General features: G+C 35.1%; 1 protein-coding gene across 12 annotated transcripts in view; it reads right to left on the bottom strand.

The window, feature by feature from the left end:
• NOL4 (nucleolar protein 4) overlaps positions 1–21235 on the bottom strand; it is a 377490-nt gene that overhangs the window by 50623 nt on the left and 305632 nt on the right. For 9 of the 12 annotated variants that reach the window (XM_077135663.1, XM_077135662.1, XM_077135672.1 and 6 more), the window contains one exon: positions 16644–16757. The exons of 1 other annotated variant lie outside the window; for it this stretch is intronic. In XM_077135663.1, the coding sequence (XP_076991778.1) occupies positions 16644–16757 (114 nt within the window). Of the gene's footprint in view, positions 1–1564; positions 2041–2795; positions 2894–16643; positions 16758–21235 lie in introns of those variants that run through there. 2 more of the 12 variants (XR_013165209.1, XM_077135667.1) reach the window with 2 other exon arrangements.

Below are 21235 nucleotides of genomic sequence, written 5' to 3'. Positions count from 1 at the left end.
GCAATTAAAATTTCATGGAAAAATAGAAGTTTAAGACTTTTGCCATTAAAAAGCTTCTTGTAAGAATTCAAAATTGGGGTTCATTTGTATTTGATATCTGGCCACATTACTGAGCTAATGCTGAAAGAACATAAATTCTTAATTCATTGCTCACAAAATACAAGCAAAGTCCACATCAAAATTTCTTCCCTACAAAGCAAGTACAAAGTTTCAGTTTTAAACATGGTTTCCAAAATATTATATAATGTGCCAATGAACTAAAGTTCTTAAATTAGAATGGTAAGAATTATAGTTACCAATAAGTGTAATTTATGTAAAACATTTTAATTTGATGTATTTTTGTCCTACTTACTTTTCTTTACAATAGTTTTATGTTTACAAAAAATATAATGGAACAGATGTAATATTTCTGCATTTTCATTATTTTAAAAATAGATTATAACCATTCCTAGAGTGTGATCTCATAGAAGTGTGATAGAACGTTTTCAGTGTTGAGAACGTTTGTGATCAATTCCCTCTGGATTGGTTTGCTCATCTGTTCACCAGTTGGTCCTCTTGAATTTAAGGTTATAGTTCAGTACCCACTTCTTAGCTATTTCCCATATAGGAAAAACCTCTATTCTTTGGGATATAATGCTTTACAAAATGCTATCAGGCATTTTAGAGACCATGTGAGTATGCAGGTGGTCAGAGTAAATCCAGCATTGAATGTGAAAAGCAACCGAGCACACACACAACCTCTGATGCTAAATGAGCAAAGAAAATATGTGTAGGTGATTAAAGTGGGTCAAAACATGTGGATTTTGTGCTCTGCAGATTATTGGGCCTGATCTTTGTCTGGCACTCTATTCTGTAGCAAAAGTCTGATTTTTGTGGCATCCATATTATAAATGTTAAATATGGAAATTCAATTTATGGTGACTTCCAATTAGAAAAGAATAGAAATGTAATATTTGGAGACATTTAAACTGGTCAAATGGTGAATATAAAATGAAATTATACTTCAAAGATAGCAGTAGAATTAGAAATCATATATGACTTACTTTTCTGACTAGGGACCTAATTGATAATTCCTTCACACTTGGAAAAAAGAAAAATTACACCAAAGGGCCTGATTAAGTTATTTTCATCTTACATGAAAAAACTTACTTCTAGGCTCTGGTGAATTAAAAATAATGAAGGAAGAAAGGAAGACTGGAAGGAAAATTAATTTAATATACCTTATATATATCAAGGGCTTTAAAAAGCTTACTGAGCTTTTACTCAGCAATTTCCACTTCTTAGAATTTGTCTTGAAAAAATCATCAGCAAGGTACCCTTTTAAATGCGTGTTATATAAGAAAAAGTAAAACAAACATATAATGACATATGGGAAAACCCATGTGATGGAATATGAAGGAGCTTTTAAAAATAATGTTTGCGAGATTACATAAGATATAGTAAATACTCTTCTAACATTGAGTGAAAAGGAAGGATAAAATGAGATGTCATACTATTTTATTAAAAATAATCATTTGCATAGGAAAACAACTTGAAGGAATTATACTATAAAACCAGAGGGTAGAATTAGTACATTTTATTTGTTCATTTCTTACTTTTCTGTACTTCCCGCGTTATCAGAAATAAGCCTTGCATGACCCACAGTTTTTTAAAATGTCACAATGAGTGTTATTTCAAGAAGCACAAGGATTGCACCAATGAGGGGCTCCATCCTAAGAAATTTAACAACCTTAGGAAAATCATCACGTAACCACCCTAAGCCTCAGTTCCCACTTCTATAAAACTCATGAGGATTATATAAAATAGGCTTGTAAAACCTATCACACAGTGCTGCACACATAAATGTTTCTCATATTGCTAGTGTTAATATTAAGGTGGAAAACAAGACCCATTAGATCAAGGTGACAAGATGAAGTATCTTGTATCTCAAACGGTTTAAAATTGCATATGTTACACAGGAAACAGAGTTTCTGCCCAAATGGTGCATCATTTTTCTTGCATACTATTTTCTCATTTTCTCCTTTGGATGAAAGGGCCATTCTGAAACAGACATTGAAAGACTCAAAGTTATAGGCTGTCTCCAAAATATTGTATATTTAAAAGGAAAATGTTTGGAGTAGATAAGAAGCTGAGAATGGTTGAGGGTGGGGGTGGAAAGGTCATGGAAACAGATTTCAAGCCATACCTCAGTTATAATCACAATGTTAATTTAAAGGATAAAATTCTATTGAAAAAGACTGCTTTCAGCTAGGTATTTGCTAAGTTTTTAAATATTATCAAAAGGGCATACAACTACAGAATGAAATATGAGTGCAAAGCTACGTGTCTCAAAGTCTATGTATCGGCCATGGTATTTTAGATAGCTTTCAAATACATCCATGTCAAACAAAAGAGGTTCACGTTAAAATTGCCACCATCCTCATGTGGCTACGTTTTCAACCTTTGTACCTACAGTTACATATTTTAATAATGTGCCCACTCATTAGTATCCTAAGATGAAGCAAAAACCAGGGAAAAATATGTCACAGTGAATTTACGACTATTGAACTAAAAACAGTAGCAAAGATCTATGAGCTTACTAAATATTTTTAGGTCCTGAGCCAATGGGTTTATGCTGGCTTATCCTGTGCCTTTTTTCTTTTTTTTAATTTGGTGATATATCAGTTTTCTGTTTTATCTATATTTGTTTATTTAATGTGTCCTTGCTTTTCATCGTGCCACAGGCAACTAACATGCCATTTCTTCTTCCCCACGCTGGCCTCTTTTCAATACTAAGGTGTCACATCACAGCCTACCTTTGATTTCCCACCTGCCCAAGTAACTGCAAAAGTATGGCTGTGACCCAGCAGTCAGACTGATTTGTCCTTCTTTAGGGCAACATCTGCAGTGTCACCTGTGGGGAAAGCCTTGACTTAGTTTTAAGTGATCTCTACTATGGAGCTACAAACTAATTTAATTGAAACAACTGGGAACAGAGTAAAGAAACCCTTCAAATTATCTGAAACTCTCTTAATCAGCAGACCTAAGCCCAAAATATCTATTATCCCTCAAAAAGAGCCAGCAAACAAATCCTAATAAAACATCAAACAGTAGCTAGTTCTAATCTCTCTCATTTTTCTGCCTCTGTTTCTCCCTTTAAATGAACTATAAGCTGGAACAATGAGATTTCTTTGCTTTTGAGGAAACAAATGAAATATTAAAATAAGAAGGATATAGAAAATAAACTGGAAACTTTGAGCTATAACATTAAATTACAGAAATCAAACCGGGCTTTTTGAATTGTCAAAGTGAGGAAGAATTTCCTAGCTAACCTTAAAAACGCCAGATTGTCACATTCAGGGAAATGCTGAATCTACTCTCTAATGCACTGGGGACTAACCTCAATTCTGTGATATTTCGTTCCTGATGAACCAGTAGGCTCCTGTCCTTGCCACCGGCTGGCTTCTGAGGTTTGGATGCTTAATAAGCTTTCCCTGGATTTTGGTGCAAGGTGAACACAGGGAAAAAAGTATTTTGCACATCCATAATACCTTTTATATTCATATGTCAAAGAGTTTTATAAATTAATTCATCAAGCTTCATAACTTCTGAAGGACATACATAATTATAGCACTGCATGTGGCTAACCTCTGGCAGCAAGCCGTCAGATGCGTGGCTTGACAGAACCCAGGTTGTCAGCTGTCCAGCTTATGAATGTACGCACCCACAGAAAGTCAGGGGTGCAATGAGGAATCTCTGAGTTGCTGGCAAGTTCTAAGAATAGTGAGCAGAGTTAAGAATGTTTGCAGAAAAGGATGATCTCATGGCCAAAACTCTCAGAGTTCAAAACTCTGGCTGTTCCTCACTGGGAAGAGAGGGCTTCCCTCCTCACTCAGTGGTTTGCTGAGAAATGTAATTATTCAGTAGAAATCTTGCCAAATGATACCAGATACGAATGAAATCCACAAAATTCATAGGAATAAGAAATTGTTTCTGTGTTTTAAAAATACTAATTATAAACACCAAGCCAGAGTTCCCATGAACAATTAGTATCCCAAATGAACTGAAGCACTTTGGGCAGTTTGTAACTGTTTTGAGTTTGCCATCCAGGCAAAAACCTGCCATTTGCTTACCAGGGAAATCTGATTTGCTGCTTATGGCGCCATGCAAAGTCTCTGACTAAAGCAGGTGGTTTCCCGGTCAAACACTCCGCTGTCAGAAACATCGTGACCAGAGGAGAAATGTTAAGTCTTCAGATTTTTTCACTGGCCGTGATCTTCCCTGTGTGACCATAATCAATGAAAAAGCATTCCAGTAAAAAGATCTCAAGTGCCAGGCTTACAAAAAAAATGCAAGCTTGTACCCGGACTTGTTGATGTAGCTCAGCAGCCCTAGCTTCTCTGAGCCTCAGTTTACTTGTGAGAATAAGAATAATACTTCCCCTCTTGAGTTGCTCAGAATAAGTGAAAAAATGATTTCTGCACAGAGCCTCACAGTTTTCCTGTAAGTCATCAAAAGCATTTTTAAATATTTCTTCCTATTCCCATAAGCCCAAGTCTTCAGAACCTTTTAGAGCCTGGAAAGAATATTTCTATGTGGGGATGATACTGGACGTCCCTCATTCCTGGGTGATGTAGTGTTACAATAAATGGCCAAATGTATGAGGCACATAGGAAAAGGAAGCTGTTAATACCATGTAGAGTTCAAGGACCTTGGGTTCCCACCCATTCTGGTCCGCCATCCTGTTGGGTGAGCAGTAGCAGGATGTTCTACTCCTCGTTATGGCAGGTCATTTTTCTCCAATGGGTAGACACTTCAGGAAGCAAATTTGGGCTCAATTTAAAGAACTTCAAAATGACTGTAACTCTCTGACAGTACATTAGGAAAGAGTAGATCTCTATCACTAGAGATGGGCTTTTCCTACTATGTGAGGTACTCAAGCTGATGGTGAATTTAATATATCTTTTAAAATACACAAACATATTAAATATAAAATTCTTTCACATCCATTGCCTTACAAATCTTCAGAACAAATCTATCAACTTGATATTTCAGAGATTTGGCAGATGCTGATGAAGTGACTGGATCGTTCATCAGAGTAGATAACCTGCTTTGGGAGATGTTGTTGGTCGTATGTAACATGAATTCCATAAAAGTGCTCCATCTGCTTGTCATTATGTAGGAGTATATGAGAGTGATTTTGTAGAACAGGTGGGATACGTGGCTAGACAGCCCCCGGAAGAGCCTTTTTGATCTTAGGTTCTACCGTTCGGTTTTTAGAATTTTCTTTTCCCAATGGACTCAGACTGACTACTTCAAAACTCATATATATGAGATAGTACTAGTAGGGCTTCTTTTTAGTTTTCCTGATACCAATTCTGTGACAAAAAGAAAACCTAGACCAGCAGTCAGAATCTTTTCTAGGCTGAATTTGATGCTTACTGTTTGTCAGGCTCAGTGTTAAATATATAACGTGAATCTGTCATTGGGCTCTCATAAAACTCTCTACGATTGGTACTGTCTTCACGATTATATATGAAGAAACCAAAGCACAAAGAGCTGGAATGCTTCCGTGATGATCACACAACTGGTGATAGAGCTGGGAATCAATACCTAGTCTCTTTATCTGTAGAATATGCATTCTTAATATGCTAGATGACATTGCACATAGTATTATAATTCCTTCTAAGTAAAAAAAAATAATAATTATGGGGATAATAATGATAGAAGTCTCAACTAAGGGCGTGAATGTCACTTAACAATTTTGACAAAGAATATTTCCAAAAATCAATACTGGCACTTTCACATATTTTTTATTCAAGATTAATACCATATTATAATTTAATTATAGGCTTCATTTTCTGTATTGCTTAAAATTATTGGCACATAATATTTTTCATACAAAGGGAATTAATCTTGTGCTATTATTTATTTAAATGCAATTTCATTGTGCTATATCCACATACCATACAATCCATCCAAAATATGCAGTGGCTCACAGTATCATCACATTGTTGTGTATTCATAACCACAGTCGATTTTAGAACATTTTCATTACTCAAAAAAAAAAAAAACAAAATCCAGAATATCCTATACCCCTGTATTTCTCCTATCACTGACCCATAGCACTGGTGTGGTATGTTTGTTACCGTGGATGAAGGAATATTAAGATATTACTGTTAAATCTACTCCACAGTTTGCAAAGGTATGTTTTTCTTCATGTACCAAACTATCATTAATACCCTGTAATAGTTTCATATGTTTGTTCTAGTTCATAGAAGAAATTCTTTGTATTTGTACTGTTAATCAAAGCCATCATCCACTATAAGATTTACTTACTATACAGTCCTATGCTTTAACCTCTGGCTCTCCTTCTGCTGACATATATGATTTTAAGCTTCCTCTATCACCTCATATGACATTCAGCACTGTTAATTATACTCACTCTAATATTCTATCATTTCTATCCATTTTTACAAATTTAAATTCAACCTAGTTAAAAATTCTGTACATCTTAAACAGCTGCTCAACATTCTCTGGCTTAATTCTATCTCCTGATAACCTATATTCTGGATTCTACATCTATGAGTTTATATATTACGATTAGTTCATGTTAGTGAAGTCATACAATATTTGTTCCTTTGATCCCAACTTCTTTCACTCAACATAATGTCCTTAAGATTCATCCACGTTGTCACATGCTTTAGGACTTCATTCCATCTTACTGCTGAATAATACCACCTGGTATGTATATACCACATTGTTTATCCATTAATCACTTGATGGGCACTTGGGTTGTTTCCATCTTTTGGCAATTGTGAATAACGTTGCTGTGAACATTGGTGTGCAGATGTCTGTTTGTGTCCCTGCATTCAGTTCTTCTGGGTATATACTGCGTAGCAGGATTGCCAGATGGTAGGGCAACTCTATATTTAGCTTCCATGAAAATATCCTCCATAATGGCTGTACCCTTTTACATTAGTGTTCCTATTTTACAATAGTAATCCTAATTTCTCCAAATCCCCTCCAACACGTGTAGGTTTTTGTTTAATAGTGGCCATCCCACTGGGGGTGAAATGATATATCATTGTGGTTTTGATTTGCATTGCCCTAATAGCTAGTGAAGATGACTATCTTTTCATGTACTAATTAGGCATTTGTATGTATTTCCTCTTTGGAAAATGTCTGTTAATCTCCTCTGCCCACTTTTAAATTGGGTGGTTTCTCTTTTATTGTTGAGTTGTAGGATTCTTTATATATTCCAGATATCAGACCCTTTGCAGGTAGGTAGTTTTCAAATATTTTCTCCCATTGAGTCAGCTGTCTTTTTATTTTTATAACATAGTCCTTTGACATGCAGAAGTGTTCTATTCTGAAGATGTTCCATTTATCTAATTTTTTTTCTTTCATGGCTTGTGCCGTGAAACTACTGCCTATTACCAGGTCTTGAAGATGTTTCCCTACATCATCTTCTAGAAGTTACATGGTAATGTCTTTTATATTTAGGTCCTTGACCCATTTTTGAGTTAATTTTTTGTATAGGGGGTGAGATAGATGTCATATTTAATTCTTTTGGATATGGATATACAGTTCCTCCAACTGTATTTATTTAAGAGACTGTTCTATTCCAGTTGAATGTACCTTGTCAAAAACAATTGATGACATTTCTGAAATCTCAATTTGATTCCATTGGTAAATATTCTATCTTTATGTCTGTATCGTACTGTTTGGACCACTGTGGTTTTATAGTATCTTTCTTTTTTTTTTTTATTAATTAAAGAAAAAAAAGAAATTAACACAACATTTAGAAATCATTCCATTCTACATATGCAATCACTAATTCTTAACATCATCACATAGATGCATGATCATCATTTCTTAGTACATTTGCAACGATTTAGAAAAAGAACTAGCAAAACAACAGAAAAAGATATAGAATGTTAATATAGAGAAAAAATGAAAATTATAATAGTAAAAAAAAAAGGAAAAAGAAAGAAAAAAAAGACACAAACAAACAAACAAACAAAAAAACCTATAGCTCAGATGCAGCTTCATTCAGTGTTTTAACATAATTACATTACAATTAGGTATTATTGTGCTGTCCTTTTCTGAGTTTTTGTATCTAGTCCTGTTGCACAGTCTGTATCCCTTCAGCTCCAATTACCCATTATCTTACCCTGTTTCTAACTCCTGCTGGACTCTGTTACCAATGACATATTCCAAGTTAATTCTCGAATGTCGGTTCACATCAGTGGGACCATACAGTATTTGTCCTTTAGTTTTTGGCTAGACTCACTCAGCATAATGTTCTCTAGGTCCATCCATGTTATTACATGCTTCATAAGTTTATCCCGTCTTAAAGCTGCATAATATTCCATCGTATGTATATACCACAGTTTGTTTAGCCACTCGTCTGTTGATGGACATTTTGGCTGTTTCCATCTCTTTGCAATTGTAAATAACGCTGCTATAAACATTGGTGTGCAAATGTCCGTTTGTGTCTTTGCCCTTAAGTCCTTTGAGTAGATACCTAGCAATGGTATTGCTGGGTCGTATGGCAATTCTATATTCAGTTTTTTGAGGAACCGCCAAACTGCCTTCCACAGTGGTTGCACCATTTGACATTCCCACCAACAGTGGATAAGTGTGCCTCTTTCTCTGCATCCTCTCCAGCACTTGTCATTTTCTGTTTTGTTGATAATGGCCATTCTGGTGGGTGTGAGATGATATCTCATTGTGGTTTTGATTTGCATTTCTCTAAAGGCCAGGGACATTGAGCATCTCTTCATGTGCATTTTGGCCATTTGTATTTCCTCTTCTGAGAGGTGTCTGTTCAAGTCTTTTTCCCATTTTGTAATTGGGTTGGCTGTCTTTTTGTTGTTGAGTTGAACAATCTCTTTATAAATTCTGGATACTAGACCTTTATCTGATATGTCATTTCCAAATACTGTCTCCCATTGTGTAGGCTGTCTTTCTACTTTCTTGATGAAGTTCTTTGATGCACAAAAGTGTTTAATTTTGAGGAGCTCCCATTTATTTATTTCCTTCTTCAGTGCTCTTGCTTTAGATTTAAGGTCCATAAAACTGCCTCCAATTGTAAGATTCATAAGATATCTCCCTACATTTTCCTCTAACTGTTTAATGGTCTTAGACCTAATGTTTAGATCTTTGATCCATTTTGAGTTAACTTTTGTATAGGGTGTGAGATACGGGTCTTCTTTCATTCTTTTGCATATGGATATCCAGTTCTCTAGGCACCATTTATTGAAGAGACTGTTCTGTCCCAGATGAGTTGGCTTGACTGCCTTATCAAAGATCAAATGTCCATAGATGAGAGGGTCTATATCTGAGCACTCTATTCGATTCCATTGGTCGATATATCTATCTTTATGCCAATACCATGCTGTTTTGACCACTGTGGCTTCATAATATGCCTTAAAGTCCAGCAACGTGAGACCTCCAGCTTCGTTTTTTTTACTCAAGATACTTTTAGCAATTTGGGGCACCCTGCCCTTCCAGATAAATTTGCTTATTGGTTTTTCTATTTCTGAAAAATAAGTTGTTGGGATTTTGATTGGTATTGCATTGAATCTGTAAATCAATTTAGGTAGGATTGACATCTTAACTATATTTAGTCTTCCAATCCATGAACACGGTATACCCTTCCATCTATTTAGGTCTTCTGTGATTTCTTTTAACAGTTTTTTGTAGTTTTCTTTATATAGGTTTTTTGTCTCTTTAGTTAAATTTTTTCCTAGGTATTTTATTCTTTTAGTTGCAATTGTAAATGGGATTCGTTTCTTGATATCCCCCTCAGCTTGTTCATTACTAGTGTATAGAAATGCTACAGATTTTTGAATGTTGATCTTGTAACCTGCTACTTTGCTGTACTCATTTATTAGCTCTAGTAGTTTTGTTGTGGATTTTTCCGGCTTTCGACATATAGTATCATATCATCTGCAAACAGTGATAGTTTTACTTCTTCCTTTCCAATTTTGATGCCTTGTATTTCTTTTTCTTGTCTAATTGCTCTGGCTAGAACCTCCAACATGATGTTGAATAATAGTGGTGATAATGGACATCCTTGTTTTTTTCCTGATCTTAGGGGGAAAGTTTTCAATTTTTCCCCAAGAGGATGATATTAGCTGTGGGTTTTTCATATATTCCCTCTATCATTTTAAGGAAGTTCCCTTGTATTCCTATCTTTTGAAGTGTTTTCAACAGGAAAGGATGTTGAATCTTGTCAAATGCCTTCTCTGCATCAATTGAGATGATCATGTGATTTTTCTGCTTTGATTTGTTGATATGGTGTATTACATTAATTGATTTTCTTATGTTGAACCATCCTTGCATACCTGGGATGAATCCTACTTGGTCATGATGTATAATTCTTTTAATGTGTTGTTGGATTTGATTTGCTAGAATTTTGTTGAGGATTTTTGCATCTATATTCATTAGAGAGATTGGTCTGTAGTTTTCTTTTTTTGTAATATCTTTGCCTGGTTTTGGTATGAGGGTGATGTTGGCTTCATAGAATGAATTAGGTAGCTTTCCCTTCACTTCGATTTTTTGAAGAGTTTGAGGAGAGTTGGTACTAATTCTTTCTGGAATGTTTGGTAGAATTCACATGTGAAGCCATCTGGTCCTGGACTTTTCTTTTTAGGAAGCTTTTGAATGACTGATTCAATTTCTTTACTTGTGATTGGTTTGTTGAGGTCATCTATTTCTTCTTGAGTCAAAGTTGGTTGTTCATGTTTTTCCAGGAACCCGTCCATTTCATCCAAATTGTTGTATTTATTAGCGTAAAGTTGTTCATAGTATCCTGTTATTACCTCCTTTATTTCTCTGAGTTCAGTGGTTATGTCTCCTCTTCCATTTCTGATCTTATTTATTTGCATCCTCTCTCTTCTTCTTTTTGTCAATCTTGCTAAGGGCCCATCAATCTTATTGATTTTCTCATAGAACCAACTTCTGGTCTTACTGATTTTCTCTATTGTTTTCATGTTTTCAATTTCATTTATTTCTGCCCTAATCTTTGCTATTTCTTTCCTTTTGCCTTCTTTGGGGTTAGTTTGCTGTTCTTTCTCCAGTTGTTCCAAGTGGATAGTTAATTCCTGAATTTTTGCCTTTTCTTCTTTTCTGATATAGGCATTTAGGGCAATAAAATTCCCTCTTAGCACTGCCTTTGCTGCGTCCCGTAGGTTTTGATATGTTGTGTTTTTGTTTTCATTTGCCTCGAGGTATTTACTAATTTCTCTTGCAATTTCTTCTTTGACCCACTCGTTGTTTAAGAGTGTGTTGTTGAGCCTCCACGTATATGTGAATTTTCTGGCACTCCGTCTATTATTGATTTCCAACTTCATTCCTTTATGATCCGAGAAAGTGTTGTGTATGATTTTCAATCTTTTTAAATTTGTTAAGACTTGCTTTGTGACCCAGCATATGGTCTATCTTTGAAAATGATCCATGAGCACTTGAGAAAAAGGTGTATCCTGCTGTTGTGGGATGTAATGTCCTATAAATGTCTGTTAAGTCTAGCTCATTTATAGTAATATTCAGATTCTCTATTTCTTTATTGATCCTATGTCTAGATGTTCTGTCCATTGATGAGAGTGGTGAATTGAAGTCTCCAACTATTATGGTATATGTGTCTATTTCCCTTTTCAGTGTTTGCAGTGTATTCCTCACGTATTTTGGGGCATTCTGGTTCGGTGCAAAAATATTTATGATTGTTATGTCTTCTTGTTTAATTGTTCCTTTTATTATTAGTAGATAGTGTCCTTCTTTGTCTCTTTTAACTGTTTTACATTTGAAGTCTAATTTGTTGGATATTAGTATAGCTACTCCTGCTCTTTTCTGGTTGTTATTTACATGAAATATCTTTTCCCAACCTTTCACTTTCAACCTATGTTTATCTTTGGGTCTAAGATGTGTTTCCTGTAGACAGCATATAGAAGGATCCTGATTTTTAATCCATTCTGCCAGTCTATGTCTTTTGATTGGGGAATTCAGTCCATTAACATTTAGTGTTAGTACTGTTTGGATAATATTTTCCTCTAACATTTTGCCTTTTGTATTATATATATCATATCTGACTTTCCTTCTTTCTACACTCTTCTCCATACCTCTCTCTTCTGTCTTTTTGTATCTGACTCTAGTGCTCCCTTTAGTATTTCTTGCAGAGCTGGTCTCTTGGTCACAAATTCTCTCAGTGACTTTTTGCCTGAGAATATTTTAATTTCTCCCTCATTTTTGAAGGACAATTTTGCTGGATATTGAAGTCTTGGTTGGCAGTTTTTCTCTTTTAGTAATTTAAATATATCATCCCACTGTCTTCTAGCTTCCATGGTTTCTGCTGAGAAATCTACACATAGTCTTATTGGGTTTCCCTTGTATGTGATGGATTGTTTTTCTCTTGCTGCTTTCAAGATCCTCTCTTTCTCTTTGACCTCTGACATTCTAACTAGTAAGTGTCTTGGAGAACGCCTATTTGGGTCTGTTCTCTTTGGGGTGTGCTGCACTTCTTGGATCTGTAATTTTAGGTCTTTCATAAGAGTTGGGACATTTTAAGTGATAATTTCTTCCATTAGTTTTTCTCCTCCTTTTCCCTTCTCTTCTCCTTCTGGGACACCCACAGCACATATATTTGTGTGCTTCATATTGTCATTCAATTCCCTGATCCCCTGTTCAAATTTTTCCATTCTTTTCCCTATAGTTTCTGTTTCTTTTTGGAATTCAGATGTTCCATCCTCCAATTCACTATTTCTAGCTTCTGTCTCTTTAAATCTACCATTGTAGGTATCCATTGTTTTTTCCATCTTTTATAGTATCTTTTAAAGTCAGGAAGCATGAGTCCTCCCACTTCATTTTCCTTTTTCAAGATGTTTTTGTCTATTTGAGGCCACTTTCCCTTCCAAAAAATTTGATAATTAGCTTCTCCACTTCATCAGAAACAAGCTGTTGGAATTCTGATTGGTATTACAGTGAATCTGTATCTCAATTTTTTGTAAAATTGACATTTTAATGTCATTTATCCTTCTAATTCATGAACAAAGAATGTTTTTCCTTTTATTTATATCTTTGATTTCTTTTAGGAGTGTTTTGTAGTTTTCTATGTACAGGTCCTTTACATACTTGATTAAGATTATAACTAGACATTTGATTCTTTTATTTGCCATTGTGAATGGAATTTCTTTCTTGGTTAGCTCCTCTGATAGCTCATTACTAGTGCTTAGAAACACTAACAATTTTCATATGTTGATCTTGTATCCCCCCACCTTGCTGAACTTATTTATCAGTTCTTTGTTGTAGTTTTTTGAGCTTTCTAAATATAGGATCATGCCATCTGCAAACACTGAAAGTTTTACTCCTTCCTTTCCTATTTGGATGCCTTTTTTTTCTTGACTAATTGCTCTGGACAGGATTTCTAACACAGTGTTTACTAACAATTGTTACAGTGAATATATTTATCTTATCTTTGGTCTTAGAGGGAAAATTTTCAGTCTCTCACCATTGAATATGATGTTTGCTGTGGATTATTCATATATGCCCTTTCATTTGATACCTGTCTTTCAAAGCCTTTTTATCAAGAAAGGAATCTGGAAGTTGTCAAATGTTTTTTCTGCATCAATTGAGATGATCGTATGGTTTTTCCCTTTCAATTTGTTAATGTGGGTGTATTACATTAATTGATTTTCTTCTGTTGAACCTCTTTTGTATACCTGGAATAAAACTTATTTGATCTAGTGTATATATTTTTTAATGTGCTGTTCTCCTCAATGTGCAAATATTTTGTTGAGGATTTTACCATGTATATTCATTACAGAGATTAGCCTGTACTTTTCTTTTCCTGTAGTGTCTCTATCAGTGTTTGGTATTAGGGTGATGTTGGTTTCATAGAATGAGTTAGGTATTGTTCCCTCTTCAATTTTTTGGAAGAGGTGGAGCTGAACTCATATTAATTCTTAGAATTCATGGTAAAATTCACCTGTGAAGCCATGTGGACCTGGGTTTTTCTTTTTGAGGAAGTTTTTGATGAATGATTCAATCTCTTTAATTGTGATCGTTTCTCGAGGTCTTCTATTTCTTCTAGAATCAGTGTACGTTGTATGTTTCTAGGAAATTGTCCATTTCAACTAAATTGTCTGGTTTGTTGGCATATAGTTGTTCATAGCATCCTGTTAAAATCTGTTTTATTTCTTTGAGGTCCATCGCAATGACTGCCATCTTATTTCTGATTTTTAAAATTTGCATCTTCTTTCTTATTTTCTTTGTTAGTCTAGCTAAGGGCTTGACAATTTTATTGATCTTCTCAAAGAACCAACTATTGGTTTAATTAATTCTATTGTTTTCTTGTTCTCTGTTTCATTTTGCTTCTGCTATAGTCTTACTTATTTCTTTCATTCTGCTTGCCTTGGGTTTAGTTTGCTGTTTTTTCTCTAGTTTCCCCAGGTATTCAGTTAGATCTTTGACTTTAGTTGTTTCTTAATGTAGGCACCTAGGGCTATAAATTTTTCTCTCCACACCACCATCACTGCATCCCATAAGTTTTGATATGTTGTGTGCTCATTTTAATTCATCTCAAGGTATTTACTGAACTCTCTTGCAACTTCTTGTTTGACCCACTGATTAAGAGTGACTTTTTTAAACTCCATAGGTTTGTGATTTTTTTTTTTTTTCAGTTTTCTGGCTGTTACTGATTTCCAGCTTCATTCCATTATGATCAGGGAAAGTGCTTTGTATAATTTCAATCTTTTAACATTTATTTTTGTGTCCCAACCTGTCATCTATCCTACAGACTGCTCCATGAGCACTCAAAAAGAACGTATATCCTGCTTTTTGGGGATAGAATCTTATATAAATTTGTTAGGTCTAGTTTATTGATTATATAATTTAGGTTCTCTGTTTCCTTATTTATCCTCTGTTTAGATGTTCTATCTATTGAAGAGAGTGCTATGTTGAAGTCTCCCATTGTTACTGTAGAGACATCCATTTCTCCTTTGCCCTTGCTTCAGAGACAGGTGGAAATAATGGCACCATGGTGCTCTGGGCACCTGTCTAGAAAGGTCCAAGGCTGTGGGTCCCTGTGGTCCAATTTTGCTGACGGTTAGATCAGAACTATGCTGCATCCTCCTCTGTTCCCAGGAGAGAGGGCTTCCTGACTCTACCAGTCTGTAGCCACCAGCCAGGAGAGAACCACGCTGATCAGAATCTGTTGGCCTCATCGAGGTTGGGAAATGTGTGCCAGGAACCACAGCAGACTTGTATCATTCACCACGGTTTCTCTGTGTGTGGAAATAAAGGCACTGTGCGCGACCCAGGCTCCCTGGGGCTACAGGACCACGTGGTCATCCTTGCCAGCCAACAGTTGAATTACAGCTATGCCGAGTCCCCATCTGCTTCTAAGAGAAGAAAGGCTTCCCTGTGTCTCCCAGCAGCCAACCAGGCTGATGTGAAGCTGTCAGCCTCGTGTGGAGGAAGGGCACCAGGAGCCTTGGCCAAATTCAGTCACTCACTGCAGTTTCTTTGTTTCTTTATCCAGCTCCCCCTTGTGTGCTGCAATGGTCCTTCCCTGGTCTACACAGCCTAACAACCACTGTTCTGGACAGTTTCTGCCTTTTCTCTAGGTGTTTTGGATGAGGAATGGGTTTTGCATCTCGTTATTCCACCATCTTCCCAGTATTCTAGCATATGACATTTTATAATGGACGCAGGACACTAAAAGCTAATGCCATTCTGAAACATTTTGAAATATTCTAAGCCTGACATGGGAAATTGTTTCTTTTTCCATGGAAGCCAACTGGCTCTCAGGAGAAAAAAATTAGGCAAAGTTAATTTAGTCTCTACTCATTTCAAGCTCAATTAGAAAGATGACACATCTAGTTCATTTGTTGTAAAAAATAATTTAAAATTCACAATACAGCATACGTTTATACAACTATTTAATAATCTGACTTAGTGCCTCTTAACAAAGAGGAACAGAGAGGAAATGAACAAAGATAACAACAGTCCAGAGATGAGAAGGATGAGAGCCAAGTACAGGTAACAGAAGGAGAAACTGAGTAAACAACTGCAAAAAATGCATACATCCACACCTTAGATACACAACTTTCTAAGGATAGGTTCAGAAAAATGTCACACAATGGGCATAAAAGAAATAATTAATTAATGAGAAAGAAAGCCCAGGACATGGAATTTCATTATGGTATATCCCCGTTTTATAGCATTTAGACCTCTAAAGTCAGGTTATGCTTTCACTACTCCATGTGTAATTGGTTGTCATTTGCCAGTAGACCAGAGGAAATTAAAGATTTCAGTTCCATCCAAAATTAGTATGAATGTAAGGTCGATACACAAAACTATTGGAAATGATTAGTTAGAACCTCTTACTTAGTTCAATATTTAGCATTCTGTTTAGTATACAATTTGAAGACTCTTAAATTTTTATAATTGTCCATTCCTCACCGAAGAAAATTTCTGTTGTTCAGTCTCCATTGGTCACATGGACATGCATTTCTCAAATTTAAATTCATACCATGAAGATATAAAAACTATCTCTGCATACTTCAAAGCCACTGAGTGTTTTCACTCTTCCACAGAAATCAAGTTAAATTAACTGCCCCTTTCTATGGCTGGTGCACCCCAGACTCCAGGGCTCTTAGTACCTGTTGTCTATCCAGGCGCATCCTCTTGGCGGCATTTCTACTTTCACTCTCACAGGCTGAAGCCAAGATACTCTCTGCAACTGCTGAAGTAAGGTGGGAAGGGATAGGTCGAGACTACAAAAAAAAAAAGAAAAAGAAAAGAAAAAATAGAGAGAGAAAGAAACATGAATCAATTATTAATGGCATCATTAACAGACCAATGCTATTCTCAGAAGAGCTCCCAGGCCATCAGCATGTGCAGGCGTTTCCATTTCTTTCAATTGAACTCATTTCAATAGAAGGTGAAGATGGAAATTGTAAAGATGAAAAATGGAAGCTAGTTAGAGGGAAAAGCTATCGTAGCTACACAGAGCCATCCTTCATCCCCAGAGCTCCAGTGTCACAAGGATTTAGTCAGTGCTACGAAGCTGAAGGTTGAACTGGTGGTGACAAAATTGCTGACTGGAGTATGCAAATAAAACGAGTCCTTAAGTTCTTTTATAACATATGACAGTACTTTTAAACTTAAAACACAAACAAGTGACAGGACTGAAACATAATTGAAAAAACTGACAGACACTTAGGCCAGGTCAGTCTTACTATTAAATATTAACGGTATTTTCAATCTAAGTTGTGACACAGTTGATGTGATTAAAATGCTGAGAGAAAAAAATGCCGAAGTTAGCAAACTAAAAACTGCCAACCCCTTAGAACAATTTTGATACACCAAAATTTTGATGTTTTAAATGTGAGGAGGGTGTCTGTGCATAAATGTGTGTTTTTTTTTCGAAAATGAGTTAATGTTATTAGTTTAATAGGTACGTATTGGAATCTATCTTCTATGTAGTCCACATAGAAATCAATTAATTACCCAACTAAGCTCCTGGTTAAATCAAACTGTTTGTGACTCTCCATATCATTTCTAATAGTCATAGAAAAGTTTTCTATTTATTTGTCTCATAATTACTTGCAATATCATCTAACTAAACTATAAAATATCTAATGATATTGAACAGCTTTTTTAAATGAGGTTAAATAAGAAATAACAAAAATTAAACTGGATAAAGCAGCAAAATAATATGAAATTACAAAATAAAGGTCTCTTTTGGGAAGCTAGCAGATGTAGTTGCAAAGCCCTAGTCCAAAATAAATTTCATGGAAACCTCCAAATTCAGAGACCTTTTAAATTTTTGAACATGACTTTATGGTACTAAATTGATTCATTTTGCTAACTCTGGCATGTAAAATGTGCTTTAGCAAATTGAGCTATAAGGTTTAAGTGTCAAACAATGTGGTGGACTGGCTAGATTCACTCTATGATGTTTTGACAGTGGGACTGGTATAGCATGATAAAGGCCAGGCTCTGACCTTACATGAACTAGGAAGCAATTTCTGCAGCTGCCTCAGCAGACTTCCTCAGTGCTTTCATCTCTAAAGTAGCAAAAGAGAGGAAATGTAGAATAGAGTTTGTAACTTCAACCCTATGACATCTCTGAAAGAATGGTTGGCTAGGTTTGATAATAAATAGAATCTACTCATATCTTTGAGATCATTGAGATATTTTTCAATGCTAAAGGAAGGAAGAAAAAGACCAACATGGTGGCAGGGAAAAATGTAGAGAATGATTTTGATAAGGAAATCAGAAAGCCGGGACTCTGCACTGGGAACAGAAAAGAGGGGTCAATTGAGCTAAACCTTAAAAAACAAAAAAAATCATAAAGATGTAAGCATAAATTTAACTCATATTGTTGCTTCATTTCATTCTTTACTTCAAGTTTGGATGGATAAAGTAGTCTAGTCTAACTGAGAATCAATTACTGAGCTACAAAATAAGTGTCTCATTAAAAGATGGACAAGGCATGGTTCAAAATTATAATCTAAACCACATGGGAAATAGGAATATATTGTCATCCTTCTCAATCGAATTATTTTAAGGCAAAGGTGATATATGAAAAATGGAAAGCATTACAACTTTCCATCGAGAAAAAATTCCTATTTTTTTTCAATTCAATTATTGAAATTATGGAAATAATTATTCAATTATGGGAATGAGCTCAAACCTTTTTAAGACTACCTTATTAGATCCTTCATCTGGTTCCAGGGACAGAATTCACAAAATTTGGATGAAACAGCAGCCTCACATTTTTTGATCCAATTATTGATAGCCACTTGCAATGCAGAGAGGTGTATTTCTGTTCTTCATTACATCTATTTTTCTCTCTTTACCAGGTACTTCCATTTCAAGTTAGGCATAGAGAAGGCTATGGAATTCTACTAAGTTGACTGACTGAATCGTAGTAACAAACACAAGTTTCTTAAACACATAAAAGTTTGCTGACAGGGAGATTGCACCGTAAAATAGCCCTTTAATTAAAATTACTCAGTAGCATTTCTTTTCAAATTATTTTTTAATTTGTAAAAACACAGTGGCAAACTATTTTTTATGTACTGGAAAAAACTGATATGCATTACAATTTATGCATGATAATTTATTTCCTCCAGGAGGTGGAGGACAGAAATTACAGGGAAAGGTGGGTCATCCCAGCTGTCTTTAATTGGTCTTTTCTGAAACAAGAATAATGTCTTAGATGAATGGAATTGCATTTTTTTTAAGGTTGCTTGAAAATCTAAGACTTCAAAAATTTGGAAAAAATCAACATAAAAAAGCAATTATGGGGTGATACAACAGTGGCTCAGTGACAGAATTCTGCCATGAGAATTCTGCCATGCCAGAAACTTGGGTTCAATTCCCGGTGCGTGCCCATGTTTAAAAAAAAAAAAAAGGCAATTATGTACTCTTTCCTAGTGAGTAGAAAAAGATGTAATTCAATGTTGCTGATAGTTAAATAGTATACATTTGAAAGTAGAGCAGTTCTCAGTTTATTGCAGAATCGTAATTTGGTAATGGTAAATGGCCATAGAAATCATCCAGCTCATTTTTTCCTCTAAAGTTTGAAGAAACTGAAACCCAGATAAATTAGGTAACTTTCCAAAGGATAAATGGATAATGCTAAACTTAAAACATGGGTCTCACGTCTTCCAATTGTTGCACCATTCATTCTCCTACACTCTGGTGTACATCTGGGTATTTTACATAATTTATCATTAAGACGATAAAATATTATTGAAAAAAGTCCTTCACACAAACTGTTGTTGTCAATTGAAAAATGAGTAGACCAAAGAAAGCCCTTTATATGTTTGTATTATTATAATAAAATTGATTCATTCTCATTGGAGAGAAGGGCAGAATGAATTAATAAAACCTGAATTACAGTTTAAGAAATACTTTTAAAATAATTTGCTATATCACAATTACATAATAAAATGCATACCTCCAAATGGAAATACAGTACTCCATAATAGAATTTTTAGATAAATATTAACAATAGCCAACTCACATTGAATGCTGAGAATATGCAGGCATTAAGACAAAAAGCTTAGATTCATGATCTGATCTTCTATACAACCCTATGACAAAAAGTATCTATATTGCTCACACTTTGAGAAGACATTGAACTTCAGAGAAATTATATAACTTTCCCAAGAGCACACAGCTGCATATATGGAAACACCTAGATTCTAACCAAAGTTTGATGATAAATTTTACAACCAAGGGCTAGAGAGGTGAAAAAAAAGCTGGAGATCTTAAATACTACACATTCTAGTGCAGAGGAATCTATTTACAGCTAACCCCATTTTGCACTTCAACAAAGAGTATATTAAGATGCCCCTCAAACAGCTCTTTTCTTAAAATGATAAAAAAATTCTATTAATTAAAAAAATTTTTTTCATTAAAAGCACAAAAATAAAAAGTAATCCACCTAGGTTTTGCCACAACTTCTATCATGATGTAGTCAAAATTCACATCCTTTTGAAGTTGGAGCAGCCAGAAATAACAAGAAATTACTGTACATGAACATAATGAAGCTATTTTCATGCCCAAAATGAGAATGCAGGAGGCAGGCATTGAGGATGTTTCTCTCCTGTGAGACAACCCTGCTAGAAACCCTTTTAGTTCTAATAAGGATGAGCCAGTAATACCCATTCCCAAGTCTACACAGTGTTCAGTTATGCTGTGCCTGGTCATAAGATAGAGAATATAAAAGTCTTTTCTTTTCCTTCCCTGATCTAACTTCTATCTATTTTACTTATATAAGCTCCCGATTACTTATGGCATCATAATGAGATTAATAAAACGTCCTCCTTCTAAAAACAATTATATTGTAGAAAATGTAAGATTATTATTTAATATGGGCTCTGTGACTCATCTTCCAGGTTTTCCCTTCCTTCACTACATTTGGTAACTTAGAGTTTATTCTAACTCTGATTTGGGAGCCTTCTTGGCAGATAATTAGTGAAGAATACTGAAGGCTACAGTACTGGATTCCACTAGGGACAAGTGCTGAAGATTCTCTCTCACATCAGCTTCCATGTTACAACCTGAGATAAGAATATTCTGACAAAAAATCGAATGCAAAGGATTCAGTAGGTAATATATGAAAAACAAAATATTTCCCCTTCTGGTTGAAAACAGCTCAGTAATACATAATATTTGATATTTATCTGAGAAGATGCTTTTAAAAATAATGATTAAAATAGTTATCTAATTCCAT

Source organism: Tamandua tetradactyla, chromosome 18, assembly GCF_023851605.1.
Source record: "Tamandua tetradactyla isolate mTamTet1 chromosome 18, mTamTet1.pri, whole genome shotgun sequence".
NCBI classification, from domain to species: Eukaryota; Metazoa; Chordata; class Mammalia; order Pilosa; family Myrmecophagidae; genus Tamandua; species Tamandua tetradactyla.
Note: the sequence above shows the minus strand (reverse complement) of the source record. Positions and strands in the feature narration are given on the sequence as shown.